The 22,265-nt window shown below is 39.1% G+C and overlaps 1 protein-coding gene across 1 annotated transcript; it reads left to right on the forward strand.

The window, feature by feature from the left end:
- The first annotated feature begins 16,733 nt into the window (after positions 1–16,733).
- Positions 16,734–20,540, forward strand: LOC112166429. Its single transcript, XM_040519426.1, has 3 exons — positions 16,734–17,594; positions 17,871–19,805; positions 20,316–20,540. The coding sequence occupies exons 1-3, from the start codon at positions 16,899–16,901 to the stop codon at positions 20,442–20,444; spliced, it is 2,760 nt and encodes a 919-aa protein (XP_040375360.1). The 5' UTR covers positions 16,734–16,898; the 3' UTR covers positions 20,445–20,540.
- Positions 20,541–22,265: the final 1,725 nt, after the last annotated feature.

The raw sequence follows: 22,265 nt of genomic DNA on the forward strand, positions 1-22,265 counted from the left end.
CCATTCTGTTGGTGGCATGTGTGAATCAGTTGATATTGAAGGTGAGAATCACAAAACACTGTCTTCTCTGTCTGGTTTTTTATACTATAAATTTTGACTTGATACATATTACCTTAATTTATATGCAGGGAATATTTATGATCTAGGTGGCCAAGTTCTTGCTGCACACAGTGCCCCTGTCATTTTTCACTTGGCAAAGGAGACTGAATCTGAACTAGAAGAAATGGACTCCCACAAGCTTGCTCTTATTGACAATGCTACAGGAGAGTATGAAGATATAAAAGTTGCAGATGACTATGTACGTATCAAGTCTCTTTTGTCTCTCGGATTTTATTCTTGTGATTGTCTCAGTGTGCAGGTTTTCTCATCATGGTTCGCACAAAGATCATCACTCGCCTTGGTGGACACCGGCGTCTTCCTCCTCCCGATGAGGGCCGTCAGGCCGTTGTCAGAGCCGGCATCCTTCATCCCGGCATGCAACATGAACGCAGTCGGAGCCCTCCTTATCGTCCACCTCTTTCTGGTGCCCCCTCTGCTGTTCCTCATCCTTCTGTGTCTCTAGATAGCCTTCGTGACTCCATCCTGGTGACTGACTGGCGGCTTGCCTGTCTCACTACAGACATGGACGACATGCACTCTCTTCTGGTTCGTACTCATCATGCAGTAACCAACCTCACCAAGGAGATCCGGAACATGCAGCGCCACCCTCCCGGGTTTGATGCCCCCGACCCCTCCTCTGTTGTTCCGGAGGTCGTCGCCCCTGCGGAGAGCTCGACTTCGATGGACAGCGAGGAATTTCATGACAATGTCATCAAGCTTATGGAGGAAGTCGAAGGGCCTTCCCCTTCAAAGGGGGAGAAGTGACATTTTTCTTTATTTTACTTTGATCTTTTAGTTTTCTATTTTATTTTAAACTATGTTGGACAATGTTTAATTTTATTTTTGCTTTTGGGGTGTAAGTGCATAAGCACAAACTAACTAGGATGCTTATTCGTTTACCATATTTTGTGATATTCACTTCAGGCTACTTGGATCCGGAAAAGGATGGAAACTGATTCCTCAATCCAAGAAGCCACTCTTTGTTCTCTTTCATTATCTGTAATGCTTTATCATGCAGGGGTTCAAGCAAGAAAAACATCATGTGTTGAATGGGAATGCCCAAAGGGGGAGATTGTAAGTATTTGGGCCAATACCATTCAACATACACTTTCCTATTACCTCTGGGAGATCAAAGATTACAGAAAAATAGGAGAATACTTCTCCTGCATTTAAGGTAATCCAAGGGAACAAGAAGAAGTTTGCAGAATCAGATATTGCAGCGAAAATCAAGGAAGATCGTCTCAAGGAAGATCGACTCACTGATCTTGCGTTTAAGGTAGGACTCATACATATCATTTTACATGATTTGCATATCGGATAAATGATCTGATATGCTTATCTTCATTAAGATGTTTTTATCTTGATTGATTGGTTATGCACGAAAATAAGGAAAATTATTTACTGGTTTTTAAAACCTTTACATATATATCTTATTCAGTGATGCAATAGGTGATTTGATTTGAGGGGGAGTCTGGCTCCTCTATAAAAGGTTTCGAAACAAGTTTCTGAAGATAAGTTTTTGACCCTCAAAACAGTAGTTTTTCATTGTGTGTTGTTTAGCCTTCACCGACTGTTTTCATGTCAAAACTTCAATAGTTATTTATATAGTTTGATTCCTCACTACATGCATATCATGATCCATATCTACAATCAGTGAGATCAGTGAGATTGTGATACAAGCAGCTGAGGGGGAGATCTATAGTATAGAGAATATCTTAAGCATTGGCTGCGTGTGTAGAATAGTTTCTGCAATTGTAAACAAGTTAGCATTGTGTGCTAGTAAAGTGATTGTGATCAAAATCACTACTCGTAATTGTATTCTTTTTACACACAGTGGATTTATCTTTCGTGTAGGCTACTTAAACAGCCTTGCAGTGAAGTTTCCTCAGTGGAGAAGTTTACACTGCGTCAACAAAAGCTTGTGTTCGTTTTTACTTGAATTGGTAAATTATTTAGTCTTGTTACTTGTTCACATCATTGTGTTTTTGTTCCATCTGGTGTTTTCATAATTGCTTGATATGATTGATGTCTGCATTTTATAGAATCTAGAGATATATAACTGTGTATGATTAATGAACCAAGGGCATTAAGTGTATTAGGTACGTACGTATAAGGTGGTCATTTGCTTCACTACTACAAAATTGGCCAAAGGACACCCTCCATTAAGGGTGCTCATTGTTCACAAAAGCCACCAAAATCTTCATTAGCCACTATGCAGCCACCCAAAACTTGAGAGTGCCCTTTGTTCCAGTTTCCTTTGCTCTAAAGGGCACCAATACGTTATCGGTGGAAAAACTTTTACCCAACTAACATGGTTATCACATCACCCCCTCACATTACTTGCCACGTCATCTTTTACACCATTTATGTCTTCAATTAGCAACTCTTAGAATGGTGGGAAACGTGCACCAAATTTTTTTTTTTTTTTAAATGTGGTGCCATTTTTTTCTTCATAAAAATGGCCCCACACTAGAGATTTTCTTCTTTTTCCTTTTATCTTCCTGGTCATCATATTATAGCATTTCACAATACATGGTAATACACACTACTGATAATAATAAAATACATTTAATGATTCCAAGTATACTGAACATCTGAAATTAAACAATAAGTTTGAGTACTAGCACTTTGCGCTCTATGAAGACCCTCTCTGGTCTTTAGCTCTGTCCAACTTTCGAAGTCCCGCCTGCAAAATCTTAAACACTTAGTAGGCTATATATGGACTTATGTGTGAACATACACAACACCAAGTACAATCCTGTCACCATTTGTCTACATACTAAACCAAATCTTGAAAAGAAAACAAAATATCAGTCTAATTCTAAGTGCCCCAAATTACAAAAGCATGATAACTTGTGATAAAGAAGCCACCCCATGTAGAAAAGCATAATAACTTATGGTAAAGAAGCCACCCCGTTATCATGTCATTTTCTACATGATAACTTATGGTAAAGAAGCCACCCCATGTAGGAAAGTATAATAACTCATACGGTCATACCTGCAAGTGCAACCCTTCAAAGCAATTGAGAATTGAATAGGTACCTACAGTTCAGAAAAAAAGAATATCACAGCAATAAAAGTATTAGAGGATGGGGAGTCGATCTCATGAAAGCATTAACAAGTGTATAGAACTACAGTAAGTAATAATTGAAAATCATTTGCGACATTGGCAAAATACATAACCACCCAGGCACACATATCCCAAGTAAAACATTCAAGAACATAAAACTTAATTCCAAGTAGAATAAGGAATCTGGAAACTCACATCCCAGACTACTTGCAGATTCACTGTGACCCATCAAAGAATGCACCAAGGTACCATCAGGAGCATTCCGTGCACATTCTACAGCTAAAAGGGTACCAGAAAGGAGAAAACATAAAAATGAACACATTAAGTGTGAATTTTACACCAGAGTCAGAAAACAAAGCAAAGATGGATGAAACAATAATCCACAAGTATATATTACCTTTAACCAGAATGAACACAATTGCCCAGTGCAAATTGGACCATAAACTAAACGACCGGTCACATGAACAACAATAGGGGGCAAATCTGTCAGAAGCAACAATACTTATTAGCTTTCTACATATCCAAGAAAAAATATCAAAAAGAGAGTTGTATGTGACCTCAGTCTAAAAGCAAATATGATGAAGAACAAAGTTCACAATGTAGAACACTCAAAAAAGAATTTGAAGGAGATGATACTTTTTTGCTATATATGGCCAAATTATAAACAGACAAAGCGATCATGCACCCGCTTATGACTCCAATAAGGCACATAAGAGAGTAATAAATGGAGTGATCATTAGTTTTCAAGTTTCCTTTCCAATGTACTTTTGGAAGCAACTTTTATGGTATTCATCATAACCTGCAATTTGAAACCACAAAATAGCAAATTTTCATCAGTTGATAAGTATAGACAGATAATACAAAAATCAAGGGAAAAGTACATTACAATAAAAAAAAAATCAAAGTACTTCAATTACTACACTAATATGATTAAAGGACCAGGCACCTTTCAGTAGGCATATGAAATAAAAACAACTTACATAAATGCAAGTGTAGTGCATTAGGAAAGAACTACTTCTAAGAAAGAAATCATAGTCAAAACATCTAAAGAGACAAAATCTCAGATAAACAAAGACAATGGTCCAAAAAATTTACTGAGGATTCAAACACAGATTATTGGAAAGAAACCACAATAAGAATTTTTATTTACTACACTGCATTCTTTAATATAAATGTAATGTTTCCTATAGGTGACATGCACTACACCATGATACCTCGATTTCATGACATGTATAACAATAGCCCCAATTCTGCAGAGTGTACTCCTGAGGCTGCATCCCTAAAAATAAATATGATACCCAATTCTAATGGTAAGCTGAATAACAAGGTTCTCTACCAATCAAAGTTTATAGCATACGTGTCCATAAAAACAACCAAAATTAAAACTTAAATCTTCTATAAAACAAGTGCGTACAAATGAAACAAAATTAACCCAATATCATGCACCTTTAGAACACTGATAGGTAACAATGTAATCAAACATTAATGTCTAAATGCTGCCCTAATATATTAATTAAATCACCATTTATACTCCATTACAAATCACTACAACTCCCTCATGCTCAGATTTTCTCAGACATGAAAGCGGATTTCTTTGCCCATGGATAGTTAGAGTATCTTTTGCTATTAAGTGACTCATAGCATCGGAGAACAATAATTTCAAAATAAGTAATCAACCAAATATTTCAGAAATTGAACCAAACAGACATGCAGACCAGTAGACCCAATACAAAGTGATTTTTGCAGGAAAAATAATAAGCAAAATCAGACTTGCATAAAAGACATGTTAACCAAAACTATCTTCCTCCATATTGAGAACAAACATTTGGAAAATTAAAATAAAATTGAGAATTAATATTTTCTTTGAATCTCTAGATTCGACTGTAGCAAAAACAACAGAAGAAAAAGAAAAGTAATATAACCATGCGGTAGGCTGGCTGGTTATCCCGAATTCATTTTCTATGGAAAAGGACTGATAGCGACACCAAAACAGAGATGAGGTAACCATTGAGCGAGAAAGCCAGAGACTAGAGACCGAGGAGAGTGGGAGATCCGGAGGTTGAGGCGAAGAACTAATCGGCGTCTGACTGATTTTTGAAATATTTGTAGATCTAGAAAATTTTGGGGCGGGTGGTGAAGAACTTGGGAGGAGAGAGGAGAGAGATGGGAGTGTGTGTGTGTGTGTTAGACCTAGTCGATGAGAGAATACCAGAGGGAGACAAAGATGGGCACCGATATTTTCTTTTTTGGAATTAAAAAATTATTATAAATTCTTTTTTGGTCATTCTTGGTATTAAAAAATTAATGGGCCCTCTTTTTTTGTCAAATTCCCACCGTCGTCCGTGGCATACCCAAAAAAATAACACCGTTTTCCCCATCAGTGGCACCCAAATCACAAACAGCACTGCTTGAATATCAGTGGCCTCCATGGGTGCCCTTTGGGCAAAATTCTAGTAGTGCTTTCAGTGAAGTCAAGTAGCTTAGTTCTTATTTTCCAAGCCATACTAAACTATTTTGTATAGCTAAGCATTTCAGATCAGCCAGTCAAGTTGTAGTATGATGAGAACCAGACCTAAAGCTTTACCACGTACTCAAGTCTGACCTAACCCAGAATGAATAAACCCATTGGTATCTTCTATCATCTTCGAGCATAATAATCATCAATTACCTTTCGACGGATGCTGTATGCCACGCATATTAGGTTATAAAAAGCATATTCTCTAAAAACTAACGCCGGAGAATTAGGGTAAAACCTGAAGAACAGTATATGATACACACACACACATCATATAGTAATGAATTAACAAAAGGTTGATAGTCGATCTGGTGCCCGAGATGAATGACATAATGCTAGCGGCACAAACATTGATCAGGTCCTTAAGTTGTGACAGTGTAATACTGTAATAGGTGAAGGAGACATCTTAGGAATCCATAACATGTTGCCGTCCTAGCTAGCTATCCCTTTTACATTGTTAAAAGGTTTTATCAGCAATAATCTACAGTAATATATCTTGCAGATTAATGAAATGAAAGCAAAGCAACAATGGTTTTACGAGTAAACCCTAAAGCCAAGTTTGGTTTGCGGAAATGAAGCATCAAGAAAGAAAACTTGTTCATTTCTTGCATCTGGGATGCAAAAGGGAAAGAAATCATTTCCTGAAAGAATGGAGGGGAAAGTTGTTCATTCCAAATTTCAAAGGAATTACTTTCACCCATTTTTTCCTTGCATTTATTACTCACAACATATTATTTTACTACATTATGTACAAACTTTTTAACAACTTTCTTTACGTTACTAAATATCGGAATGGAAAGTTATTGAGAAATTTCATTTCCCTTCCCATGGGAAAGACAAAGGAATTACTTTCATTTCCATGAACTAAACGAGGCCTAAGAGGATGAGTGTTCGTTCGAGATGTCCTATATCACAATTCAAAATATATTTATAGTGTTAGTGTTTTCTTAAAACTTTCACAAAGTGAACATTCCAAAACATCCAATATACTCCAATCTTATCACTCCACCCCAAAAATCAAACAAAGAATACATGATAATATTTGAAAAATTACATTTTGTCGTTCACATACATATTGAATGCAATAAGAGTTATTTATTACCCAACTTTGCCTAAATCTCGACCTAATTAATCATTCCCCTGTACTGCAGTTCAGCATTATAGAACGACTCTCCAAATCGTGTATCAATGTCATGTTGCATTATTGAATTATTCATATTGTGGATCTCATACATTTGGTCAGCTATGTCAGCTATTGACATACAAAATTGCAACACCAAATTATACAATGATCTTTTTCTTTTTTCTTCCCTAATATGTCCTAAAAGATTGGACTATTATAAATCTACAAATGTCATTTTCAATAAAAAGGTAATTGATCTCTTTGTTTATTTTCTTATACATGTGTCAGATATAGCAGAACTTAGAACAGTTAGACAATTTCTCAAACTTATTAAAAAAAAAATTGAATAATCAAACTTATTGAATTTATGATGACGAAGCTTACCAAAAATAAGAGGCTCTGATTGAAAATACTTGATAGAATTTGGCATAATACGCGGACCCAATTACCACAAATAACTTTTTTCAATATTATAATTTTGAACCTTTTGGATACTTGTATGCGACTTGTTAAACGGATTCATAATCATTACTCTTAATTTTAAGTCAATTAGTTTTTGGCCGGACATTTTAAAGTCAATTATAAATAATATGTTGAATATTTACTCTGCCAATTTGCAATATGATTTTGTGTTTGTCATCATTGATGATTACTTCCTTAAGAGGGACAAATCCATGGTAAATTTAAAGTTTAAAATTTTTGAGCCATAAAAAAAAAAAAAAAAACTTTGGAAATAGAAAAATTGAAAAGATTAAAGTTTGGTTTAACCCCTTGCTACGTATCTTTTTCTTAGTTATCAATAAATTCGAGTAAGGACGATGAGTTAATCCATATTTCACTTCTATAAAAAAAAAAAAAAAAAAAGATTCTAGTATATGTTCTAATTGTCCTCCAAAATCTTGTTCCATTTGTACCATCTTAATCTTTGCTCGATATATAGTGACAAGAACAAGTCATTGTAAATATCATCATTGCACTAGCGTTACGTTTTAGCTACATACTTTAATATATACTTCTAAATGTCACTTTCCTAAGCACTCTTACTCTATGCCTTGGTTTTTCGACTTTGTGTTATGGGATCGGATTGTATAAATTGCCCGCTTTTTGTTGTAAATGCATGATTCCCTTATTCAGGGGCGGAATTAGGATTTAAACCTTGGGGGGGTCGAGACCTATAGTTTAAAAAAAAAAAAAATTGCTCCAAGAATAAATTAAAAATCTTTCAATATAAATTATATAATCCATAAGTCTGTATATGAACAATGAAATAGGATTCATATACAAATTGAACAAAATCTATATATGATTTTTTTCATATACAAATTGAACAAAATCTGTATATGAATAATGAAATAGGATTCAAATATAATGAAATTAAGTATATGAACAAAATATTGAGAAAAATAGCCATGGTAAGATGATAACTACAACAAATTCAATCAAAATTAACCCTTCAATAACTATTACCTAATAGCTTATTTTATAAAAAACCTAATATCATATTTTGACTTTTGTTATATTATTAATATACTTATTTTTAATAAATCTATCATTTGATTTGTTTTACATGTATTCTTACTAATAAAATTTTATAACCCTTTAAAACATCAACTGATCATCACGTGGGTTTGAGGTTGGGGGGGTCCACCACATAGATGAAAGGTTCTTTACCCAAATTTATTAACGATCATATATATATAGGGTCCTTGACCCAAAGCACCAAAATTGGTAAAATTTATCCCACTTACCCCAGCAACAGATTTTTGTTCCCACATACACAATCTAATAACAAATGACCATTTTACCCTCAATTCAATTAAAAAATTACAACCACGCTACTCTGAAGTCTCTCTCATCCCGTTCACTCTCTCTCTCTCTCTCTCTCTCTCCCTCTCCCTCCCTCCCCCATTGACCTCCGGCTCCGACAAAGTCCCAGGCCGTCTGGCGCTCAAGTATATCGGACCGCATCAGATCACGGCCCAGACCCGAGTCAGATCGGGGCTACGTCAGTTCGAATTAGGTGAATGATTCTGCCATAGTCAACGGGTTACGCTCCAACCCGAAGTTCCTGATCGAATCGGAGCCGTCGACACTGCAGATCTATGCACAGAGGCTCTCCAGCAGCAAGTTCTGTATCTTCGAGTACAACGACGACGACCTGTCCGGGATCGGAGAGGCTCTGAGGTTCGAGTGCGTCCCCGTGGTGATTACGGACAGCCCGATCCAAGACCTGCTGAGGTGGCAGGAGATGGCGCTGTTCATGGGGAGGAGAGGTGGGGCCAAGAAGTTGGAGGTCGCCTTGTTCGATTGATTTTTCGCAAATTTGGATCAGTCAGGCTCTTCTCAATACCTGAATTTCAATTTTTCTTTTCGATTTGTGTGGTTTTGGTTATAGTTCTTGATTTTAGGATCAGACTGTTATTGGATTCTAAGGCTTATTAATTTCTGGATAGATTGGATTTGACAGAGTTTTGAATTAGGATTCGATTTTGGACATTTGGTTTTTTGTTATTGAATGTTGTATCAGAAGCTTGGTTAAAAAAAAAAAAAGTTCAGAAGCATGATTTTTTTGTTATTGGCTTAAAAAGAAAGTTCTATTGAGGCAATAGAGGTATATTAAATGTCTATTAGGGGGCAATAGACGTCTATTGGGGGGCAATAGATATTTTCAATTGATATTATCTCCTCATTTTTTTTCTTTAATCAACGTTTTATTTGTCTAAATTTAAGAAAATTAGTTCCAATTCCGGCGACCGAAAGTTCTATTGGATGACAATAGACGTCTATTGGGGGGCAATACATGGCTGATAGTCGTCTATTGGGGGCAATAGACGACTATTGGGGGCAATACATGGCTGATAGTCATCTATTGGGGGCAATACATGGTTGATCGTCGTCCATTGGGGGGCAATAGACTATTGGGGCAATAGATGTCTATTGGGGGCAATACATGGCTGATAGTCGTCTATTGGGAGGGCAATACATGGTTAATGGAGGCAATACATGGTTGATAGTCGTCTAATGCCACTTTATTGGGGGGCAATAGACGTCTATTGGGGAGCAATACATGGCTGATAGTCGTCTATTGGGGGCAATACATGGCTGATAGTCGTCTATTGGGGGGCAATAGACGTCTATTAGGGGGCAATAGACGTCTATTGGGGGCAAAAAAACTTTCCGGTGGGTGGTAGCCGGTGATCGGAATCCGGCGGCCGGTGACCGGATTCCGGCGGCCGGTGACCGGATTCCGGCGACCGCTCACCGGATTCCGGCGAAGTTGGCTGGAATCCGGCGGCCGGTGACCGGAATCCGGCTGCCGGTGACCGGACTCCGGCGAAGTCCCCTATGATTTCTCTCTCTTCCATTCTCTCTCTCTCTCTAAGTAACAAAGGTGAGGGTAAAATGGTATTAAAAAAATAATAAAAACAAAAAAAAAATCTTAATGGGGTATTAGGAAAGACCTCCTTAGAGTGTTTGGGGTAAGAGGGAATTAAAAAAACTTAGTGGGGTAAGTGGGAAAAAAATCTCTAAAAATGGTGTAAATGGACAAAAACCCATATATATATTCATGTATATGTCACAAAGCTTGCCGGACCCCGTCAGACCGTCACACAGTTCCGCCCCTGCCCTTATCATATAGCATATATTCCAAGTGACAGCCTACTAAACTGAAGAATAAAACAGTCTTGTCTTGTCATGGGTATTTGTTGGAGTGCAAAGAATTTTGCTTGTATGCCATTCCACATAAAACTCATGAATACTATGGATGCATTAAGATGATACCAAAACAAAAGAATGTGAGTTTATATCACCCACCTATATTACATATAGAAACATCAATATAAGAATAATGTGTAATGACATCATCTAATATTTGACTTGCCAATATCTCACTATTATTTTGTAGAGTCATTTTCACTAAAAAGGTCAAAAGGTTTCAAAATTTCTATTTCAATATCCCCTATTAGAAATAAAATAATATTTTTCAAAAGAATTTTTTAAAGAGAATAATATCAATTTTATTCATAGCGAAAAAGAAAAAAATTACACATAATAAGAGTCACTGCAATTTCACATTGACTACTGGTTACTGGTTAGTACTTGATCTAAAAAAAATCAAAATACCGAGCCAAGGAAAATGAATATCACACACGCTTTTGAAGTTTTGATTCAAATCTCGAATATATAGATATTCATGCCTTTGAATGCTTCATAGCCATTAACAATTATTCAGTCGGACTTTCCTAACTGCCATGTTCCCTCCCGCGCAATTTAAAAACCTATGTAAAACAGTAAAACAAAGATGTACAAGAAAAGATCTCATAAGTTTGCTATCTCCGCCATCATTCGCCAATTTGTCGACTCCAAAATCCAAGTTCCTATTGCATGGTACGTGTATATCCCTCACCCTGTCTAGAATATCCTGTTTCATTCTCTTTTAAACTGAGAATTTAATATAGTATTTGATCCATACGTGGCCGACGTTTTCGATAAACGAAGAAAAGGAATAGATAAAAAAGATGGGAATATCTGGTTGCAAATTCTCGGAGTCACCAAGGAAGTTGGGGACTTTAGAAGCAAGGCAACAGTTGGGATTTTTTGTCTAGGTGTTATTGGAGGCATAGAAGCATCTGGGTATTTAAATAGCACTCCAAATTTTCAAAGATGATGAGATCATCAGCAGTAATAAGATCAGCTTTAGCTTCTTTTGGGTTTGGAGGACCGGCTAATCTGACGTTTCGACATTGTTATGTGCCATTTGGCATTCACTGGCAACAACCCCTATTGCCCATTTCAGCTCTGAGGTACCATTTTCATGGTGATCATCTTTGTCATGTAGGAGCAGTGCACATGGCTTGGTTGTATATATATGTGTAGGTGGGTGTTGGGAAGGAGTTAAAGTTCATGTCTTTGCCATGTTTGATGTTTTACCTACGAGAGATTAGTGTGTGTAATATGTTGGGTATGATGAAAGAGAGTGAAGAAAACGTTTATATGTTAAATAAGTGGGTGAAGATCTTTGCTTTCTTTCGGTATGGTTTCCGTAGTTCCATATTCGTTTTCTGAAGTAAGGTGATAATGGCATTGCAGGGTCGACTATTTCAGAGAGCACATTGAGTTATTGATCAAGCTGCCGCCTCTGGAAGGCGTAAAGTAGTCCAGAATCTTTGCATTTCCTCCAAGGTATGTTCTGCTTGTTCATAACATGGCACTTTTTCACCACATACCAGAGTTCTTTTCAGCATATAGAGACTTTCTGCGTACATTGTTGCTAATCTGCAGAACAAGAGGAAATTGGTCTTATGACGTATAGTAATTACATTCTCTTATTGCCATTCAAGTGTATGAAATCCATGCTTTTGAGCTGTGCCTAGTCCAGTCTTAACTACTTTAAAATCAAAAGAATAGTGACTAATTGAGTTTTCCAGTCCTAGGAAGTAGGCGAATAGTGCAATGTTTACAAAAACCACTCTTTCTTTAAACATATTGCATTAATTTCCGGCTCCATCCATGATTGTTGATGTTATTTTTTTTCTCACCCTTTTGCTTCTCATTATCCAACAACAAACTAGAATCAAGTTGAACTCGGTTATTTATCTCAATAGGAACGGCCAGAAGGCCTAATCAGCAAAAAGGATATGGACCCTGGAAAATCAATAGAGGATCAGTTCTCCAACCTGCATCCATGCCTGCCTCTGAACACAAGAATTGGGATAGTAGGCGCTGGTCCAAGTGGTTTGTCAGCTGCTTATGCTCTAGTAAAGCTCGGTTACAGCAATGTGACTGTGTTAGAGAAGTACCATTCTGTTGGTGGCATGTGTGAATCAGTTGATATTGAAGGTGAGAATCACAAAACACTGTCTTCTCTGTCTGGTTTTTTATACTATAAATTTTGACTTGATACATATTACCTTAATTTATATGCAGGGAATATTTATGATCTAGGTGGCCAAGTTCTTGCTGCAAACAGTGCCCCTGTCATTTTTCACTTGGCAAAGGAGACTGAATCTGAACTAGAAGAAATGGACTCCCACAAGCTTGCTCTCATTGACAATGCTACAGGAGAGTATGAAGATATAAAAGTTGCAGATGACTATGTATCTGTGATCTCACTGACCTTAGAACTCCAGGTTAGTTCCTAGTCTTATAGAGTATAGACCCGGTTCTATATCCTGAATCCTGATTTCTCAAGTCTGACAATATTTATATCTTCATTTCACTATTGCTAGGATAAAGTAAAGAACTCAGGCCGAATTGGGATCCATGCTCTGAGTGAATTTGCCTCAGACTCGACTCCATCCTATCTTGAACGTCAAGGATTTAGTTCTGTTCCCAAATCTGTGGCTTATGGATATACTGCTTCTGGCTATGGGTATGTTGAAGACATGCCTTATGCTTACATTCATGAGTTCACCCGAACTTCTATGGCTGGAAAAATCCGCCGTTTTAAAGGTGGATATACAAGTCTTTGGAAGAAGATCAGTAAATCACTCCCAATGGTTCACTGCAATACTGAAGTATTGACAGTCAAACGCTATTCTGATTATGTTAGTATCGATGTGAAAAAATGTGACGGAGAAGTCCAAAATATGGAGTTTGATAAGATCATTGTCTCTGGTTCATTTCCTTTGAACTATGGAAGAATTTACAGATCACCTTCACATTCTGCAGGTTTGTTTGTTACTCCGTTTTAGGTTTTCTTACTGTCGAAGTAGTTATTTTTTTGTCTTTTTTTTTTTTTTTTTGGTGTGATTTCTAACTAGGAATTCTCAATAGCAGAACATAAAATAGAAGTGATGGATATGGGTGATGTTGAAAAGGAGTTGTTCTGTAAAGTACAGACCATTGACTACTACACAACTGTTTTGAAGGTTAAAGGGATAGAGCATATGCCTATAGGTTTCTATTACTTCAGTGAATACATAAGTAATCCTGCAACAATTGGACATCCAGTTGCAATGCAGAGATTCTTTGCTGACACAGATATTTTCTTATTCTGGTCTTACGGAAATTCTGCCGACATTATGGGACCAACTGTGACAGAACTTGCAATTGAAGCTGTTAAACGTATAGGGGGAGAAGTTAAGGAGGTGGTTCTCCAGCGCCGGTTTAAGTATTTCCCTCATGTTGATAGCCAAGGTATGCCATTGGTTTGGTTTTAGAGATTTACACCATATACCCTGCCAATTAGAGATACTAAATTTTAAATGTTTCAATGCAGCCATGATGAATGGATTTTATAACAAATTGGAGTCTGAACTTCAAGGCGTGAAGAACACTTATTACGTAGGCGGGCTTGTGGCTTTTGAGCTTACAGAGAGAAATTCATCATATGCTATGGCTTTAGTCTGCAAGCACTTTGCAAATGACAATCCTTTGCCAAAGCTCCCATATGTTAAGGTAAACCAAATACTCAAAGCCCCATTTTGTTAAACTACTAGTTTAAAGTTACTGATATTTGCTTAAAAATTTATGACGAAATCATTGGTTTGGTATAATTTAAACATGCCTATTTTCAGAGTTTGTTTTCTTTCCAAAATGAATTGGAAAGAAGCCCTACAATCTTGGCCGAACTACCAGGAGTGGAGTACCCTAATCTGTCTTCCCTTGATGGCTATCTGAAGCACTGGGGAACTCATAGAGTCACTCAAAACAAGACACTCTATACTTGGATCAATGAAGAAGGGGCAGTTGCTTGCCAGAGGACTTACGCAGAACTTAATGCAAATGCTTCTTGCATTGCTCAAAAGATCTTGACATGCCAGAAACCAGTAATCAAGCCTGGCGACAGGGTCCTCCTGGTCCATGTCCCGGGTCTGGACTTCATAGATGCTTTCTTTGGATGCTTAAGAGCTAAAGTCTTGCCAGTCCCAGTTCTACCTCCAGATCCTTTGCAAAGAGGTGGTCAGGCACTTTTGAAGATTGAAAACATTGCTAAATCATGTAATGCAAAGGCAATTCTGTCCACCATTAGTTATCACTGGGCAGTGCAAGCAGGTTCAGTTAAAAATATGATCTCATTGACTGCTAAGAATCAAAAGTCCTCGGCAAGGTGGCCGAATCTTCCTTGGTTACATACAGATTCTTGGGTTAAGAACTCCAAGAGCGGGGTTGTGGAAGCTCTAAAGGATGAATCTGAATCACAGCCAGGTGATGTATGTTTTCTCCAATTCACATCAGGTTCTACTGGCGATGCTAAAGGAGTCATGATAACTCATGGAGGGCTCATTCATAATGTCAAGTTGATGAGAAAGAGATACAAGAGCACCTCAAAAACAGTTCTAGTAAGCTGGCTTCCTCAGTACCACGACATGGGGCTGATCGGAGGACTTTTCACAGCTCTTGTTAGTGGTGGGACTGCAGTTTTGTTTTCACCATTGACATTCATCAGGAATCCACTGTTATGGCTCCAAGTCATGAGCAAATATCAGGCTACTCACAGTGCTGGCCCCAACTTTGCCATTGAGCTAGTAGTTAGAAGGCTAGAGTCTGACAAGACTAGAAAATATGACCTGTCTTCCATGAAGTTCCTCATGGTTGCTGCTGAACCTGTTAGGCAGAAAACTCTGAAAAGGTTTGTTGATCTGACTCGTCCTTTCGGCTTAACTCAAGAGGTGATGGCACCTGGCTATGGCTTGGCAGAAAACTGTGTGTTTGTCAGTTGTGCATATGGTGAAGGAAAGCCTATCATGGTAGATTGGCAAGGAAGAGTATGTTGTGGATATGTGAATCCAAATGATGAAGATGTCGACATCAGAATAGTCGATCCAGAGAGCGGTGAGGAGCTCAAAGAAGCTGGAAAAGAAGGAGAAATATGGATCAGTAGTCCCAGTGCTGGAGTTGGGTATTGGGAAAGAGAAGAGCTAAGCAAGAAAACTTTTAAAAACCAGCTTGCTGACAATCCGAGACGTATCTACACCAGGACTGGGGATTTGGGACGCATAATTGACAGCAAACTCTTCATCACTGGAAGAATCAAAGATCTTATCATTGTTGCAGGAAGGAACATTTACTCAGCAGATGTAGAGAAGACAGTGGAGAATGCATCTGAAGTTGTACGTCCGGGTTGTTGTGCAGTCATTTCTGTTCCAGTGGAAATCCTATCAAAAAAAGGAATCTCAGTTCAAGACAACTCTGACCAGGTTGGTTTAGTTGTCATTGCGGAGGTTAGGGATGGAAAACCTGTTGGAAAGGATGTGGTTGAACAAATTCAAGCTCGTGTTGCAGAAGAACATGGGGTCACTGTTGCTACTATCAAGTTGATCAGGCCGAAAACCATTAGTAAAACAACGTCAGGAAAAATCAAAAGATTTGAATGCCTGCAGCAGTTTACTGATGGAACATTGAATATTGTACCAGAGCCACTTTTAACAAAGAGAAGGCTGATTCGGTCCTTCACTACAGGAACATGCAAGGAGGGAAAAACTCCTCGGCCACACCTTGTGAGAAGCACTCCTCCACCAAGCCCCAAAATAAGCAATAAACAGATTGTGGACTTCTTGAAACAATTAGTTTCCGAGCAGACTGGTATTTCAATCAACAAAATCACTGACACTGAAAGTCTAGTTTCTTATGGAATTGACTCCATTGGGGTGGTCAGAGCAGCTCAGAAACTTTCAGACTTCCTTGGTGTGCCAGTAGGAGCTGTGGACATTTTCACTGCAAACTGCATTGCAGACTTGGCAAGCTTCTCGGAGAATCTTTTAGTAAATGCTCAACCTCAACTGTCCACTAAGCCTCACCTTGTAAGAAGCTCTCCTCCACCAAGCCTCAAAATAGGCAATAAACAGATTGTGGACTTCTTGAAACGGCTAGTTTCCGAGCAGACTGGTATTTCAATCAACAAAATCTCTGACACTGAAAGTCTAGTGTCTTATGGAATTGACTCCATTGGGGTGGTCAGAGCAGCTCAGAAACTTTCAGACTTTCTTGGTGTGCCAGTAGGAGCTGTGGACATTTTCACTGCAACCTGCATTGCCGACTTGGCAAGCTTCTCAGAGAATCTTTTAGTAAATGCTCAACCTCAACTGTCCACTGATCCATCCTATGTTGCACAACCTGAGACTGAGACTGATTCTGCTGAGCTTTCGATGGAACTTCCCGAGTCCAATCACTCAATTATCTGGTTATTCCAACTTCTAGCTCTTGTTTACGTTGCGTTCATGCTCTCCCTTCCTGCATATTTATCAGTTTCTACTTTCACAAGTTGTGTCTCAGCCACTCATGCATTGGTAGAAGGTGTTCCCTATCTAGATTATTTGGCCGTGCTGACCTTTGCTCCCCTTGCTTGGATGTTCTGCATATTTTCTACCTGTGTTTCAATTGCATTCTTGGGGAACTCTTTCTTAAAACCAAACTATGCCCTGAACCCTGAAGTCTCCGTCTGGTCAACGGATTTTGTCAAGTGGTGGGCTCTTTACAAGGGTCATGAAGTTGCCTCCAAAGTTTTGGCAGAGCCTCTGCGAGGCACAGTGTTCCTTAAGTATTGGTTTGAGATGCTTGGAGCTAGGATTGGATCCTCAGTTTTACTTGATACAATTGACATAACAGACCCCTCTATAGTTTCAATTGGAGATGGAGTTGTGATTGCAGAAGGTGCTTTGATTCAAGGCCATGAAGTGAAGAATGGAGTGTTGAGCTTCCTCCCAATAAGAATTGGTCAAAACTCCTCAGTTGGCCCTTACGCTGTTGTCCAGAAGGGAACTATATTGGCAGAAGACAGTGAGCTGATGGCCTTACAAAAAGGTGGAGGCATGTCTGTTATCAAGGCTAAAAATCATCAGAATGTAAGTGCTTTTTATTCTGCATATGCAACTGAACTGTTTAACTTACAATTACGTTTTCGTACTTTTATTTTCACTTAGCTTACTACAATTCCTAAATAATCTCTTTCAAAACAAAAATGAGATATTTATTGTTTACAGAAAGTTCATACTTCATAGACTATATCCATGTTCCATTACTAGACATCCTCATTTATATCTCCAAACAACTTTTAGCTCCCAGTTTTCGTATAAATCCATTTCTAGAGACTTATCTTAACTAAATCTTCAACAATTCAGGGGCTGGCAAAGGTCACAAGCACTGAAACTGAGGCCATTTACCAGTTCTTAGGCATCTATTTGGTTGGGTTCCTCGGCACTCTCTCAGCTTCCATTGTATATATAGCTTACATTTGGCTGTCTCAAAAGCCTCCTTCGGTTGAAAAATATGCTTTCTTTTGCTTATTTGGGGCCTTTCACTGGATACCTTACACCATCATAGCTTATGCTACCATGTTTGCTAATGTTCCGTCAGACATAATTTACTTCTCCATCTCAGTAGCTGCTGGTTACTTAGCTTATGGCCTAGTACTCAGCTTCCTCACAAGTGCTTTGACTCGTCTTATTTCTAGTAAACAGACAAAATCAGGCCATCTCAGAACTTGGTTTTGCCACCGAATCACCATTGCTTGCCACCTTAGATTTGCTAAGCTTCTGTCAGGAACAGAAGCCTTCTGCATCTACTTACGCCTTCTGGGTGCAAAGGTTGGAAAACATTGTTCTATCAGGGCTATCAATCCAGTTTCAGACCCGAAATTGTTATCACTTGGTTCTGGTGTCCATCTTGGTGATTTCAGTCGGATTATTGCCGGGTTTTATTCCTCCAATGGGTTTGTTAGCGGGAAAATTGAGGTGCAAGATAATGCAGTAATTGGGAGCGAAAGCGTAGTCCTTCCTGGCTCAGTTATTCAGAAGGATGTTATTCTTGGTGCACTTTCAGTTGCACCAGTAAATTCAATGCTTCAGGCTGGTGGTGTTTACATTGGTTCTCAAACTCCAATCATGATCAAGAACACCATGCATTCTTTGGATGACCGAATAGAAGAGATGGACATGAAATATAAGAAAATAGTTGGTAACCTTTCTGCAAATTTGGCTGCCACAACTCTGAAGGTCAAATCAAGATACTTCCATAGAATTGGTGTTAGTGGGAAGGGATACTTGAAGATTTATGACAACATCAAAGGCTTGCCACACCATAACATTTTCTCTCCTGGCAAGAGCTATCCTGTTATAGTTCGGCACAGCAACAGCTTGAGTGCTGATGATGATGCAAGGATTGATGCACGCGGTGCAGCCATCCGAATACTTCAAGGTGAGACTAGTGACTCCTCACTCCTTGACCTGACACTGAAGACAGGAAAGGCATTCTATGCCCGCACAATTGCAGACTTTGCAACATGGTTAGTGTGTGGACTTCCTGCAAGGGAAGAGTATGTCAAGCGAGCCCCACATGTACGTGATGCAGTGTGGACTTCCCTTCGCCATGCAAACTCATTCACTGAGCTACATTACTACTCAAACATCTGCAGGCTGTTCCGGTTCACAGATGGACAGGAAATGTATGTCAAGTTCAAGTTGAGGCCTTCCAATGAGAACATTAGTGAAGAATCTGGTAAGGTAGAACCTATTGGCATTCTTCCACCTGATACAGGTGCAATTCCTAGAGATGAGAATGATACTCGCCCTCTACTTTTCCTTGCCAAAGATTTCCAAAGCCGGGTCAATGAAAATGGAGTTTGTTATATATTCCAGTTACAGGTCAGGCCTGTTCCACAGGATGAAGCTACCCGAGACATTGCACTTGACTGCACCAAACCCTGGAATGAGGCTGAGTTCCCATACATTGACGTTGGAGAGATTAATATCAACCACAATATTTCTGCAGAAGAATCGGAACAGCTGAATTTCAATCCTTTTATTAAATGCCAAGAAATAGATGTCATCAGGGCTTCATCATGCTCCCAGAGTGCTTCGATTGACCATGGTCGTTCACTGATCTATGAGATTTGCCAGCACTTACGCAATGGTGAACCCCTGCCAGAGGCTTGGAAAATCTTTGTAGAGCAGTCTGATGTCAAAGTAGACCTTTCTGGTTGTCCAATGGCAGCAGCATTGCAGAAAAATGATTCACATACCGTGACACTGGAAAGAACTGTCTTTCAGACTCTATGGGCAACTTTTGCACAACCTTTTCTGCAAACAGTGTTCCCTCATTTCCTCCTCGCGTTAGTGATCTTCTATCCTTTGAGCTTGGGTCTTCACTTGAAGAATGTGCAGAAACTCCCTCTGCATTGGTTGTTCCCCTTGTTTTGGGTTTGTTCAGGATCTTTGGCTGGGTTAGCTTGTGTTGTTGCAAAATGGGTACTAGTGGGAAAGAAGAAAGAAGGTGAAGCCATACACATGTGGAGCCTAGGGGTTTTTTTGGACACTACATGGCAAGCCTTTAGAACCCTAGTTGGGAGCTACTTCATGGAAATGACAAGCGGGTCAGTTCTCTTTGTGTTGTGGATGAGGCTGATGGGTTCAGAGATTGAGTTGGACCAAGGTGCTTATGTGGACAGCATGGGAGCTTTGCTCAACCCTGAAATGGTGGAGATTGAGAGAGGTGGGTGTGTGGGAAGAGAAGCTATCTTATTTGGTCACATTTATGAAGGGGATGGGGGCAAGGTTAAGTTCGGAAAGATTACAATTGAAGAAAGTGGATTTGTAGGGAGTAGAGCAATAGCAATGCCAGGAGTGATAGTGGAGAGTGGAGGCAGTCTTAGTGCTCTCTCTCTTGCCATGAAAGAAGAAATTATCAAGTCAAGGTAGCTAGAGAATAGAGAGGATCATGCTGATATATTGATAATAAATAAAAGGTTGCAATCCTTTGTGGCCTAGCTACATGCCTACATGTTGTAATACAAGACTGGCTCGAAATTTTGAATAAGTCACTTTATAGAAATAAAAAGATTAGTTCTTGAAAGAATTACAAGTAGAAGTAGTGCTTCTAGCAAATTGGGATAGCTGTCTGAAAGCAATGCTTGCTATGAACTGATGAAGTTGCTTGCAGAATGCTTTATGCTTACCACCTTAATGCAAACTAAAATAAAGGATTAATACTGAAAAACCTAAAGTACCAAAAAAAAAAATGAAAATATTAATATATGAGATGCACTCATATTACATCTTAGCACATTTGATACCCTAAAATGTGTATACAATAAATGAATGAGTCAACTAAAAAACATCCTATACATTTACTATCCTAAAGAATTGTCCGTAAGTCATATATGAGAAATCCTAGTGCCGGAAGTGAGAGCGCAACCTCCCCAGCAAACTGTTCCCTGTCCGGCAGCGGCCATGGATAGCCCCAGCTTCGCCGCGTCGTCTCTTGGCTGACTACCAGATGGGCACTTCAAAGCCCGGGGCTGAGATCGGAAGAGGAGGTGTTTGCCTTGGGGTTTGGAAAGTTGGCTTTGATGGCAGGTTTGGAAGGCCTTTCTAGGCGTCTGTGCAGGGACGGCGAGACCCATCGGCGTGGATCTGGATGCGGCTGGAAGATGGGGCGGCGTGTGGGTCTTGGGGCTGGTGCATCGACTGTGGCTCGCCAGGCTCGGGGAAGTGCTAGCTTGGTGGAGATCGGCGGCGTGGCTCGTGGTGGGTTGGCATCGTGGCGGGGCTCTTGGGCGGCGCGGGTTCGTGGTGACGAGACCCTTGGGTGGAGCTGCACAGGCGACTACAGGCGTGGTGGACTGGGCTTGGGTCAAACCTGGCTTGCTGGATCTTGAGTTGGGCTCTTCTCTTTAGGGCTGCCCTATTGGGACATTTATTTTAGGTTAGGGTTGTTGTGGCCCTAATCCTTTTTCTATGTTTTTAGTTTGTCTATTCACAATAAGGTTCCATTTTCAGGGACAGTCTAGGCACTTTTGTGCATTTGGTCTGGTCTTGTCGACTTAATTCTCAGTGGATCTAGGTGTACACCAATTGAAGTCTCTAGGCAGCTAGGTTTATTGGTTAAAGAGTTAGGTTGGGAGGGCCAGATCTTTCTAGCCGGCGTAGTACTAAAGGGGGATTCCTGCTATGTCTACGTATTGATTGTACAATGAGTAGGTCTATTTTCTATGTACCATTATGGTAACTACCACTATCTTCTTGTCTGTCTATAGATGGCAACGGAATGGTATGTAAATGGCCTATTCTGGCTTGTGATGAATATATATTTGCCCTACTGGCTCGATTATCAAAAAAAAAAAAAAAAAATCCTATACATTTACTAACTGTGGATCGAAATGCAAGTGAACTCTACATAAAAAGTTAAAAATTACTAAAAATAACAAAATTTCTCCATTCCTTCAAGAATTCAATAACATGGTGATCGAGAATGAATGTATTTGAATTCCGATACATACCTTTAGAAATTTATTCTCATCGTTTCATCTTCATTCCATGTAAATAAATAGGCTCTTAGAAGAATTGAATCAAACTGACTAAGCATCCAAATTTCTTTGGTTGCATACAAGTGAGTATATACGGGAGATCGACTGAGGATGCTTGGCACTGGTCTAGCCATATATCGGAAATGCATACTCTCTTCCACTAGATCGAGCTACAAGCCCATAGAAAACATTATGTTCGAGTTCGCAATAAGCT

The sequence above is a fragment of the Rosa chinensis genome, chromosome 5 (assembly GCF_002994745.2).
Source record: "Rosa chinensis cultivar Old Blush chromosome 5, RchiOBHm-V2, whole genome shotgun sequence".
Lineage (NCBI taxonomy): Eukaryota > Viridiplantae > Streptophyta > Magnoliopsida > Rosales > Rosaceae > Rosa > Rosa chinensis.